This window comes from Strix aluco, chromosome 2, assembly GCF_031877795.1.
Source record: "Strix aluco isolate bStrAlu1 chromosome 2, bStrAlu1.hap1, whole genome shotgun sequence".
Classification (NCBI taxonomy): domain Eukaryota; kingdom Metazoa; phylum Chordata; class Aves; order Strigiformes; family Strigidae; genus Strix; species Strix aluco.
The window spans coordinates 6,119,293-6,131,656 of NC_133932.1; the positions used below are offsets into that span (position 1 = coordinate 6,119,293).

General features: G+C 36.5%; 1 protein-coding gene across 2 annotated transcripts in view; it reads left to right on the top strand.

Annotated features, from left to right (window-relative positions):
* The window catches only part of STXBP5L (syntaxin binding protein 5L), a 219,584-nt gene that overhangs the window by 128,931 nt on the left and 78,289 nt on the right, over positions 1 to 12,364 (top strand). For both annotated transcript variants that reach the window (XM_074809076.1, XM_074809084.1), the window contains exons 7-11: positions 1,092 to 1,175; positions 7,717 to 7,840; positions 9,414 to 9,492; positions 9,674 to 9,828; positions 11,418 to 11,490. In XM_074809076.1, the coding sequence (XP_074665177.1) occupies positions 1,092 to 1,175; positions 7,717 to 7,840; positions 9,414 to 9,492; positions 9,674 to 9,828; positions 11,418 to 11,490 (515 nt within the window). The remainder of the gene's footprint in view (positions 1 to 1,091; positions 1,176 to 7,716; positions 7,841 to 9,413; positions 9,493 to 9,673; positions 9,829 to 11,417; positions 11,491 to 12,364) is intronic.

The following is a 12,364-nucleotide window of genomic DNA, read 5'->3' on the forward strand; positions in this document are numbered from 1 at the left end:
ATAGAGAAACTGTAAATCCTTGCCTGCATTTTGTGATCCATGTGTTTATGGACAAGGAACAACTGCAGTTATCATTGCCAGCTGTATAAAATATTCCATAGCAGGAATGTGTGAGTCTCTCAGTTTGGACATTCCCAGTCTTCGTGTCCAGGACAGATCCTTAGGAAGATGGGGTCTAGGAAAGCAATCTCCTGGACACCTAAGTAGGCCAGACTTCACAACTTCTGTAAGATCTGAAATTAATTGTGTTCAAATGAAGAGTACTCAATACAGTGCCAGATCAATAATTCAGTTCTTTTCAATAGAGACGAGGAGAAAGGATTGTGTTCATTCTTATTTTTCTCCTGAGCATCATTTGTCTTCTCTTTCATCTTTTGACAAATCCTCTGTGAAATATTTCTCAGGTATGCATGATGATATGACATGCTAGATCTAGAAGAAGTAAAAATTGGCTTACCAGCTAACTTATTTTCAATTTCTAGGAAAGCAAGCAATTTATTCTCTGCAAGGAGAGTTCTTCAAAATGTTTTAAAGCAGTAGAAAGCAGAAATTAAAGGAATATATGTAGCTGAATGAGAGTTTAATCTGGTGACTCTTCGGTTTGAAGTTATTTAAGTGATCTCTTAGGTGTCCAACAGTTTTGCATCCAACCAAGGGCAAGGAAGGTAAAAGTGAGAGGAACTTACTATGGTCTTATTTTCTCAGCAGATACACAATTGTGAAGACTGTCCAGGCACATAATATTACAGGAAGAAGAAAAAAAAAAAAACAAAAACAAAAACCAAAACAGCAACAAAAAAACCCAACAAACAAACAAAAAAAGCAACCAAGAAAAAAAACAGAATAAAGGACATTTTTTCTTCCATATTAAAACTTACATTGTCAGTAATGAGAAGTAATTTATACTGCAAGATGATTTGAAAGCTGGGTATTATGTGTTGTGCAAACTACAATCTTGCACATCAGTTTGACATTTCTTTTTATAGTGCTTATTTATTTTTTAAAAGTCTCTTAAAACCATGAAGATCTTTAATATTTGTAAATACCTTTATGAATCTGAAAGTATAATTGTGTTTGTTTCCCTCCTCCAGCTATTGATAGGCTATGAAAATGGGACTGTAGTACTCTGGGACTTACGATCTAAAAGAGCTGATCTGAGAGCTTATTATGATGAGGTAAGCAGTTTCCATTAATTCAGAAAAGCTGTTATTCAGCAGTTTGTTGTATATCTTATCAAACAGATGGATATTTATCTTAAGGCATTGTTCTGGAAATACTGTTTGTGCTATGCTTTTGAACAAGTTATTGTCTAGAAATCAGAACCTGAAATCTGTAGTTCTAATGCATTAGGCTCTTTTGAGTGTACTACAACAAGGAGTCTCTTCCCCTTGATTCTGACAAGTTCATTAGCTTCTGTGTGGGGATCCTCAGTTGAACAGAGCCTAGCAAGGAGCTAACCTGAGATATAGCTACATTAGAAAGTATATCTTTACTGAGTATTACTAGAATATTAATTAGAATGAAAGACAAATTATTTTGTACTGCTATTGATACTACCTTGTACTCAAGATCTCATTAAAAGTTTTTCAAAATTGTATTCTCAGTTTTATCAGACAATTGTCTCTTGCCTTTTGTAAGCAGATCGTATCACACACAGGCACAGTTCTTGCATCAGGCTGTTTAAAAAAATGGATATATTCTTAGTTATTATGATTTTAGTATTAGCCCTAGGAAAAAAACATCCTTTGTTCTGCCAGCCCTTCTGTAAAGTGGATGAATGTGAATGCAACTAGAAAAGGACATTTTCTTTAAAGTGATCCAGGCAGTAATTGGTTTCCTGTAGTTCTCTTCTTCATCTTGCCACCTTATTACATGTAAGGAGTATACACATTTATTTTCACTCTAAAGAGTAATCTGAATATATCTGAATCCTGTACTCTTCCAGGCCTGTTTTCACAGACACATTGACACTACACTGAGCTTCAAGGTTAAGATTCAGAGCATCCACATAGCAAATGGTCTAAAGGACAGGGTAATTCAGACTTTAAACAGGCCAACACTTAAGCCTCAAGACATGCCTACTAAATTGTCTCTAAGTGACAGTCCACCTGTGCATACACTTCTGAAATTGCACCTGTCCTATTATTTAAAGCTGGACAACTTTTTCCTTTTACAGGTCTCCTGGGGGGGTGTCTGTTCATTTACTGTCCTCTCTTATGCTCAGAATGAGACTACATAAACCAGCAGGATCTTCATAATACTGGGTTTTTTTGGTTGGTTTGTTTTTTTTTTTTTGCTTGTTGAGACAGAGTGGTTGGGTGTTGACAATTTCTCATACAATTTAATTGTTCCACATTTGTCAGTACTGTCCTCAGGAACTTTTTTTGGGCCTTTTTATTAGTCATGTGCTTTCCTCCTCAGTGATTACTTACTGTGTCATTACTCCACTTTGTGCAACTTGTGATGGCTTGCTATCGTCTACTGAAATAGTTGCAAGATTCTTATTTTGTCTTTAAAAGGGTTGTGTGACTAGCCATTGTACTTTATTCCAGACTTTCAGGCTCCACATTGATAATGTTCCAGATCTGCTAGATTTCCCCTAGGGAGCCCCTAAAAAGGGTTCCTTTTTAAATCCTGAGTTATATAGCTTTTGTGAGTCACTAATGATTAGTTCAGCATGTGCCACTTGGTATTTGGCACCAACCCAAGTTTTCAAACCTAAGCCTCTTTTTACAGATTGGTCACCTAAGATCACATTGCAGAAAACATTGCTCCTGCTACCTACCCTTCACCATTCTAGCTGGACTGATGTAAAGCCTCTGTGCCCCATGACATCTGACCAATCCTTCAGTATTGTTGTCTGGCACAGAGCCAGCCATTTGCTATTGCAGGGTATCTTTGAGGTCTCACATAAATTACTGTAAATGTTCTGTATCTTCATTGAATACTGAAGTGCTTCTTTGAATGGGGTCTGAATGAAGTTAATCCAGCCTCATTTTTCTTACAATCATTATGCTTTCTGTAGCACCAGTTTTGAAATTAAGGTAGCCACCTTATTTGATGGTGAAAGAACTGGAAATCTCATCTAACTCACCACTTCTTCTTCTGGCATCTTTAAGAATTGTCGGATGTCATGATCATTTCTGGCTTATCAGTGGAACAGATAGTCTGTTTAGTATCAGAAATTCCCCTGGCACTAGGCTTCTTCATTAGCACTTGATGTGTACTGTGAGAAACAGCTTTTCTTGTGTTTGATGGACTGTGAGTGTTCATCATGGAGGCAAGTTCTTTGTTCTCTGTAATCTTCTTCAGATAGCTGTCCAGCTTGGTAATGTCACTCAAAATAAATGTTAGCACCCTCAAGACTCCATCCGAATACTCATCCTTTCACAGGATCAAGCCTCAACTACATTTCTCCTGTGTTACCATTGACAGCGATGGATTTCAGTCTCCCCAGACCAGCTGTTGAAAAGGAGGCTCTCTGTTGTTATACAGATTTGTAGAACCTGTCAATGTGCAGCACAGGAGCGAGATGTTAACAGCAGATATTTTTTGATACAGAAGAGGAAACGAGGCTGATAACTGATTGTCTATCTACAAATCTAAATATTCTTCCTTTTTAAATGCAAGATGGGGACTATATCTGCTGACATTCAATTGTAATAGAGAGGAATAGTTTCATATCTCATGACTTTAAAGATATTTCTTTTCATACAGCCACAATAAATGTTTTCCTTTCATTATCAGGGAGAACCATTATTAAAAGGTCTCGTCCTTTCAAATTTTTCACTATGTTGAGTGCTGGTATTTTAATTGAAGTCTTAGAAGTCGTGAACACTCAGCTCAGATGGAATAGGTTCTCCTTATCTGCACACTTGAACAGTCGGCTAACAAAAGGATCATCAAGAGATAACAGTTCTCTGTTGCCTAGGACATCACCACTGTAAAATCTTGCCTATCATTTCTAGGCTGCATGACATTGTCATACCAGTGTGATGCCTCACATCACATGAGACTTGTAGACATGGATATGGGACATATGTTGCAGACATCTCCTCAGGATATGGGTAATGTTATGACAGGGAGGTGAGTTGTTTGCTACAATATAAGCAGGATATGTCCAATACTTGCAGAAGTATGCCCTTTCATTTTCCTTGCTGTCCAGATTAATGTCATGGACATATTGCTCCTGGAATAAACAGCTCTCTCAGATAACTCAATAGCTTGTAAGTGTTGGAGCTGAAGACTCTTTCCCCTGCTCACAGAGCTGCAATTGCAGCATTTACAGCTGCATTCCTTACTCCATCTTCATGTCTTAAAGGCTAGGAACCTTTCATAACATAGGTCTGCTCATTTCAAATGAGAGGGCTGCTCACTGAGGATACAAGTTGCAAGGAGACCAAGGCTGTACGAGTTGCATTATCTGGAACTTCTCTGCTTGGTGTTCTTGTAAGCCTGTATCTTCCCTTTAAAGCTTCTCCCTGATATATATGGTTTACTCACTGGAGTTAAAAATAGTCCTAGATGTCTTTTAGCCCTACTGATGACAAGTTAGAGGCTGCCTCAGCTCATTAGCTCCTGATACAGGGAGTTTCTATGTTTTCTTCTCTGCTGTGTCAGAGCTTCTCAAGAGACCAAAATGTTCTTGCTTGTGAAACACCTGGTCCCAGAGTGGAGCTTGAACCTGCTGCTAAAGAACCTTGTGTCTGCTCTTCAAGATGTCAGCTGCAAAATTGTTTCTTTGTGTGATGATGATTGTCATCTTCTCAGTGGCAATATGTATAGGATATTCAGAGGCCCTTTTAAATCAATGCTCCTACATGATGCCCTCTTATAAAAGGCTTTCCTTGCATTCCCTTTTATAAATTCCTTCCAAGTTTATTTCCGTCAATTGGTATAAAAAGGGCACATAAACAAGACATCCTTCAAAGGATTCTCAAGTTATTATTGATAGTTGGCAGACCCGGAAAACCTGCTGTCTTCGGATACAGACCGTTTAAAGGTTTGACATGTTGTGTCAACGCACATTCAGAGCTTCCTGAAGCACAGTCATCATCTTTCATTAGAACACATCTCCAGAATGAAGCTGCAGAGTTCACAGAAATATAAATGACATCTCCCTACTTTTATCAAGTACTATGCCATTATGGAAGTATCAAAACGGATGTGGCCCTTGCTGTAATGGTCCTGCAGTACTACTAACATAAATAATTCTTAAGATTCAAGCAATAGAATGAGATGAGTATGGTGCTTGTTCAAAATATGGTTAAAAGCAGTCGTAGAGTCCCCATGAGTTCTTCTCAGTGGAGGAGGTTTGTGACTGGGAAGGAACTGAAATGGTGTTGGGCATGCATAATTTTAGTACATGCTGAGTATGAGAGAAGATGGAATATGTATGCGACCACTGTGGGTATTGCAGAAGGAGAAACATATCCAATCTGGAGTGATATGCTTTATGTGCATACACTGTGTGAACATTCACATGAGTCACCCACCATGATGAACTCCTGTTCTAAGCAAATAACTGCTCCTTTTTTGTGTGGATGTTAAAGAAGTGGATGAGAATGCTAGACATATTCTAGCAGAGAGAAAATTGGGGTCTTGTTCAGTACCACCTTTCAGTATTAGTTATGACTCCCAGCTGAGACCTCCAAAAGTGATTCTAAGTATTTCTTGCCCATTTCGGGGCAAAGTCTAACAGGTGAGTTTGAGTTGCTGCGATGCCAACTGTCTGTGACAGGAGCATTCTGCCTCAGCTCCACTCAACAGGAGGTTTATGCTGGCAGGTGGCACCTGGTAGCTGAGAGGCAGTTTAACAAGCAGCTTGGTACAATTTTCAGCTGCTAGTTACTAGCTCCTGCTCAGACACAGTCAGCGACTGTAACCGTGTGAAATGTTTCTATGTGTGATAACACATCAAAAGCAGATTCAAATTTGGCATGATAGCAAGCATGAACGAGCTCATGTCAGAATTAATTTGCACAGGACAAGTGAAGCAACGCTCCCCACAGATCTAAGGTTCTTACTACCTGAGGGCAATGACATTGGACTCTGTACAAACCATCTGTCTGTGTTGTCGTTTGTTGCCTCAGTTATAGTTTGGTATTTTCTGGGTCTTTAAGAGGAATTGTGTGCCAACCCCCCTCTGGTAGGTAGAAGTTTGAGTGACGCCCATTATGTCACTCGGAGATAAATATCTAGAGTTCACTTTGCTCAGATCTGTTTGTTGAGTTTTTATGGGCATGACTAGCTTACTAGTGTGTTAGCAAAGCATTCATATACACGACATGTCAGATTCCTATTAAAACATCTGGCTCATCTTAATGCAAAGGTTCCTTTGTGGTTGTACTGTCCAGTCTCAAGACCTGAGTAAAGTTTTGGTAAAGGGTCATAGTCTTTTCGCTGGTTTCTACTAATATTCCCTCCAGACCATGAGCCATTACCAACTGTAACAATCAATATACTCATTAAAAGAGGACGACCAACAGGGATTTTTAAATAGCCACCAGTAGCACTTACATTTATTTCTTCTCAGCTTAAGCAAAATTGATATGAACAACTCCTGTGCTGACTTATGAATACCCAGACATGATTTTAAACTAGTTTGAACAAATCAGGTAAATGGCCATATGCAATTGTAAGGGCATGCAAGGCCTTAGAATTTCCTGGGTTGCAAAAATGGAAATGTATTAAACTGCATTCAAAAATAGGTCTCTCTTATTTACATTTACATAAAAACACTGTGATTTCTGTTATTTGGCAGCTAACATTTCTGGAAATGAAATGGATTCAAGGGAATATTCTGTGAGTTTGTGTTTCTGAGGGCAGTGTGTGAGAAACTGTGGTATACAATGAATCGATACTTTGTTTTGTCAGAAAATGGCTTTTGTTAGTTTCCAGCACATACCAGTGAAAACGAAGGACTTACACCATTATCCTTTCAGCTAGTTTGGTGTAATTATGGATATTTTCAGTCAGTTCCACTAATTATGCACAAAATGGTCTATTAACTTTTGAAGTGTTGCTTTTTTGCATTTATAACATTCATTGTGTGGTACTTGCATTGTGTACATAAGAGTGTGATATTCCTCTTCTCTGAAGCTCTATCTATTCCAAAAGTATCTTATATCATTGTTTTAGTGATTGCCTATATCAGTGAAACAATCCTGGTCTCTTCAGTGCTTCTGGTTTTACATTAAACATCCCAGATTTCTGTGTACCTGCTCTGAAACTTAATTATGTGGGGGGGATATTATTCAAGAACAGAGTACTGTTTCTACTTTTCCTAAATAGTCCTCTGTGGAAGACTGCATGAATTGAATGTTACCTGTAAAACTTGTTACACAGAATTCCCTGTACGTTTGCCAGATGAAATACTTCTAAGGAGAGCTATCAGACATATTACGGTTGCATTGTATGTCCCTCATTCTTATACTTTTACCTTGATACCCTGTTCCTTCAATTATGGTCTGATTCAGTACAGACTTTCTAATGTTTTATGTAATGTTAGCATTTATAATTAATTGTTTTGCTTGACTAGCAGTAGATTACATCCATTGGTTACTAAAAAGTGCTGGTAATGGACTTTAGAAAAACAAGAACCATCCAACTGTTGATATACCATTACATTAATATAATCCAGAGTCCGACATTAAAATATAATTAGTGTAAACATTGTATTCCATCTCAGTCTCAAGTTCTTCTTTCATTTCTTAGGCTATTCATTCTGTTGCTTGGCATCATGAAGGGAAACAGTTCATGTGCAGTCACTCTGATGGCAGCTTGACCCTATGGAACCTGAAAAGTCCTAACAGACCATTCCAGACCACAATTCCACATGGTAACTTTGATAGTTAAAATGTATGACTAAGAAGCAATACAATATTCTCCATGCTGTTTGCTAATATCTTTATGTCTTTTTTTATTGTAGCCCAGATCCAGAGTTGCTTCTTGCATAAATATTTTAACCTGCAAAGTAGCTGCAAAACATTATAAAAATCAGAGAGCAATTTTGACAAACTTTTTTTTTTCAATTGGTTCTATAAATACCTCTTACTAGTTAATATTGCTCTAATATTGATATTTTATCCAATTCATCTTAATAGTCTACTATTGATCTTTGACACCTTCAGGCTCTGGGTTTTTTGCATTTCTTTCTTTTGTATTTTGTACTTATGTGCTCATATGTGCAATTTTCACAAGAAATTATACATTTTGTACAAGACACTGTGTTGCTTGTTATAAAATGGTACAAGTTCCCAAGTCACTGCAATGAAGAATTTAAAGAAGCCATATTAAGAAATGACTGTGTCTTTTATGGCTGGGACTTTGTATGCCATTTCTTTCTATAAATGAAGTAAAATGGTATTGACTCTGTTGCAAATCAATACATTACCAAGAGGCCTGACTGGGTGGAGAGGGAGGAAGAAGGGAAAGGCAAGATCCATGCAGCCCAGAAAAGTTTAAGCATTTTCTTAAATTTCCTAATTTCTTTTGTTTTATCATTTTTAGTCATAGAATTGTACTTCATGTCAGAAGAGACCTCTCAGAGTTCATCTAGTCTATCCCCCAGCTCAAAACAGGCCTGATTAGATCAGTTAGCTCAGGGCAGTGTCCAGTTGATACTAGACACTTGAACACTTCCAGCAACAAATTGCACAACCTCTCTGGGCAACATCTACCAGTATTTAATGACTCTCATGGTACAAATTTTTTTGCTAATATCTAACCAGAATTTCCCAAGACACAACTTGAGTTCTTTGCCTCCCATCATGTCACTGTGCACCTCTGAGAACAGGCTGGCTCCATCTACACTGTATCCTCCAATTAGGTTGTGGTTTAAAACAAGCATACACTTTCCAAAGTAACAAACCCAAAATTGTCATTTTTTTGGTTTACAAGTGACTTTTCTCTAACTGGAAGTAAGTACTGAGCCATAATTAACTAAGAACTCATGAAGTTCAATTGTACACTTCGTTTAATTTTATCACTCAAATAGTTACACTGCAGAGCATGCAACATTTTGTCAACAAATGAATTGAGTCAATCTAAGAATGACTCAGGAAAAAATTAAGCTGTTTATGATCATAATATGTTTGGAAAAAATGGTATACATTTGGTAAAATTCATTAATTATTACGTAAGTATCATCCTTCTCAGTAATCCGCATGGTTTTTAGATGTCTTTGAAGTGTGGTCTGTGGTTCTTTAGATGTATGTGGCAGTAAAAACATAAAGCCATAATAAATGTAATTAATTTAGACAAATGACTATTTTACAGAAATAGGAGCTAGTATCTTCTGTAGCTTTAAAGTTCCATTGTCTTACAGCTTATACAGTTGCTTCAATACGTGTCTTTGAGTTTGATAGTTCTATTATCATGTTTTAATACAGTTTTCATCTTTCTTTCCCTAGGAAAAATTCAGAGAGATGGAAAAAAGCCTGAATCTTGCAAACCAATTCTTAAAGTAGAGTACAAGACCTGTAAAAACAGGTATGTTTTTAATTCTGTAATTAACTCAATGTTACATTCCTGAGTTAAAGCCCTTTTAGAATCTTCCCCTGCTTTCTTTTTCGCAAAGCTATTTATTATTATTTAAAGGTACTAAACCTATAATGTAAACTTGTATGTACTAGGTAAACTTATTATTACTATGTTGTTTTTTTTAATACAGTGAGCCATTTGTGATATTTTCTGGTGGATTGTCGTATGATAAGGCTTGTCGAAGACCAAGCTTAACAATCATGCATGGGAAAGCAATTACAGTTCTTGAAATGGATCACCCTATAGTTGATTTTTTAACTCTTTGTGAAACCCCATATCCAAATGGTGAGTTTATTAAGCAAAACACAGTTATGGAAAAAATAAATGAAGTTATCTTCTCTCATACCTTAATTTCATTCCAAGGACTTCCATTCTCACAGTTGTCTCCATCTCAAGAAAACCACATCACTGAAAGTAACTGGAACTTGTTTGCATTCTCAATATAGGAAGCAAGTAATGAGTGCACAATGAAGCATGCCTAAATCTCCAGATATAAGCTTGAAACATGTGGGCTAGTGTGAGGAAATATTGCCATTAATCAAACATATGTGCTTATATTTCTGACATTTTCCATGAGGCTGAAAATCTACGGATTGCTAAATTATTGAAGATTAAACTATCACTTCTCTGTAAAAAAGTTCTTACTCTTCAGCCTGAATTGAACTGTTAGAAATGTTTTGCTGCATATTGTGGGGCTGCCAAATTCTGAAGTACATTCACAGAAGACTCCAGAAAGTAAATTAAGAAAAGCTGTAAATCAAAAAGAAACTAAGTTTAGTATTTTAAACCCTCAAGCAGAAAAGTAAAATAAATCTTATATACATAGCTATATCAAATACACATTAAAAATATTTAGTAAAGATAAACTGTGTATTTGTTTCAGTGTTATGCAAAAATTTAATTCTCAGTTAATTTGGGCCTTCATTTAACTCTGTCAAATACAGTGACACTTCTGAGTACTAAGATTTTGTAACCCCTTCCCCTGCTCAGACACTAATATTTAAAAATTTTAGTTTAACCGACGTTATTCATAGCCTTGTATAAAAACAGACCACAAATAATGTGCATTTGTAGCTGGCCTGAAAGGAAGATAAATCACTTGCTCTCGATTTACTCAGGCTTTTGGCATCAGCCATCTGAAAAGTGTACTCTGAGCTTGCACATTGCTGGAATGGTTTACTGCTGCTGAAAAGAGTTGTAATTTCACATTTATATTTTTTAAAAGAACTTCTCTCCTATGTAAACTAATACACCCTATGCATTAAGGGAAGCGTTTATTTGTCATTTTAATTGTTTGGTTTTGATAAATGAAAAAAGCATTAAATAAAAAACCAAATAATATAATCTCATAAAGAGCATATGGGAGGAAGGAGTGTGTCAGTACCTGAATTGAACACATTAGATTTACAGGATTCCTTTGGAATATTTCTTTGGAATCACCTTGGAAATGAGGGCATAGTGTATCATCAAGTGGACTGGACCAGCTGTTCACAGTCTGGGTTTGAAGAACAGTTGTACACAGTAGAAGTGTTGCTACTGGGCAGCAAAAATACATTTTCTGTATAATAATTGGATTCAGCAATGCAGTGATACACACAACTTATTCATATTCTATTTCTTTACTTTCAATTTACTACCATGCTGGCGTGCTATAATATGCTAATTCTATTTTTGCTATGTATATTGATCAGCAGTACTGCCCAAAAGGAATTTCTCAGTTCCTTTCTGATCCTAATCTGGCCCTACTTTGCAGATTCGTACCTTAAAACTTTTGTTTAATATACTGTTAATGTTTAGAGAACAGAAATATGACTTGCTTGTTTAAAATGAATGGGAGAACTCCATGTCTTTTATATTCGATTCCTCACTTACAGAATTTCAAGAACCCTATGCTGTAGTTGTGCTTTTGGAAAAAGATCTCATTGTTGTTGACCTGACACAAAGCAAGTAAGTATGAAGTCTTATATGAAGTTATTTGTGTATCTTAACTCCCAGCAAATGATGATAAAAATCCAAATGTTATCATGTAATTTTACTATCCAAAATAATTCACTCTTGGTAATAATTCACTCTATATATGTTTACCTCCACCTTAAGAGCTAAGATCAACTAATCAACAGAAACTTATGATAATATTTGTTCTTAAATTTGGGAATAAATCTAAATTTGCGGTCCCTTCAGCATAGCCCTCCAACATTTACTCAACATCAAAGTTAAGTAACACTTGGTCACATGCTGAATTACAACCTGAATGGGTGTTTTGGAAACCAGATTGAGCTACTACTTATATGCATGCCAAACTTCACTAGACTCCACAGGGACTACCACTTAAGTATTTACTTCAGTACCATGATAAATAATGGCATTGATTTACAGTGGATCTATGGGATTATTTCATGATCCAGTTGCTGGTTTAAATGACAAATAGTTCTTTCACATCAGAATCAATGTTCACATCGAAGAGGAAGTATACATCATGTAGTGCAGAATACAATTCTTTTTTATTTTGTTATGCCTCCAACACTACCAGTAATGTGCATCCACATTCACACTGGTATAACTAGGAACAGCTTTTGCCCTTAATGTCTTGAAACACTTTAAATGGATCATATTCTGATCTCACTTACTTGCAAGAATAATTCAAATCATCTCAGCAATATAAAATGGATATAACTGAAATCAGAACCAAATTTCCTACATTTTTGAATTGTGAATAACATTGTGTAATATGCCAGAAGTGAGGCCTTCCTTCTTATCAGATTGTCCAAACTGATGGAAGTGAGAAATAAACTGAGATCTACTTCATCTGTTATTGCAATTG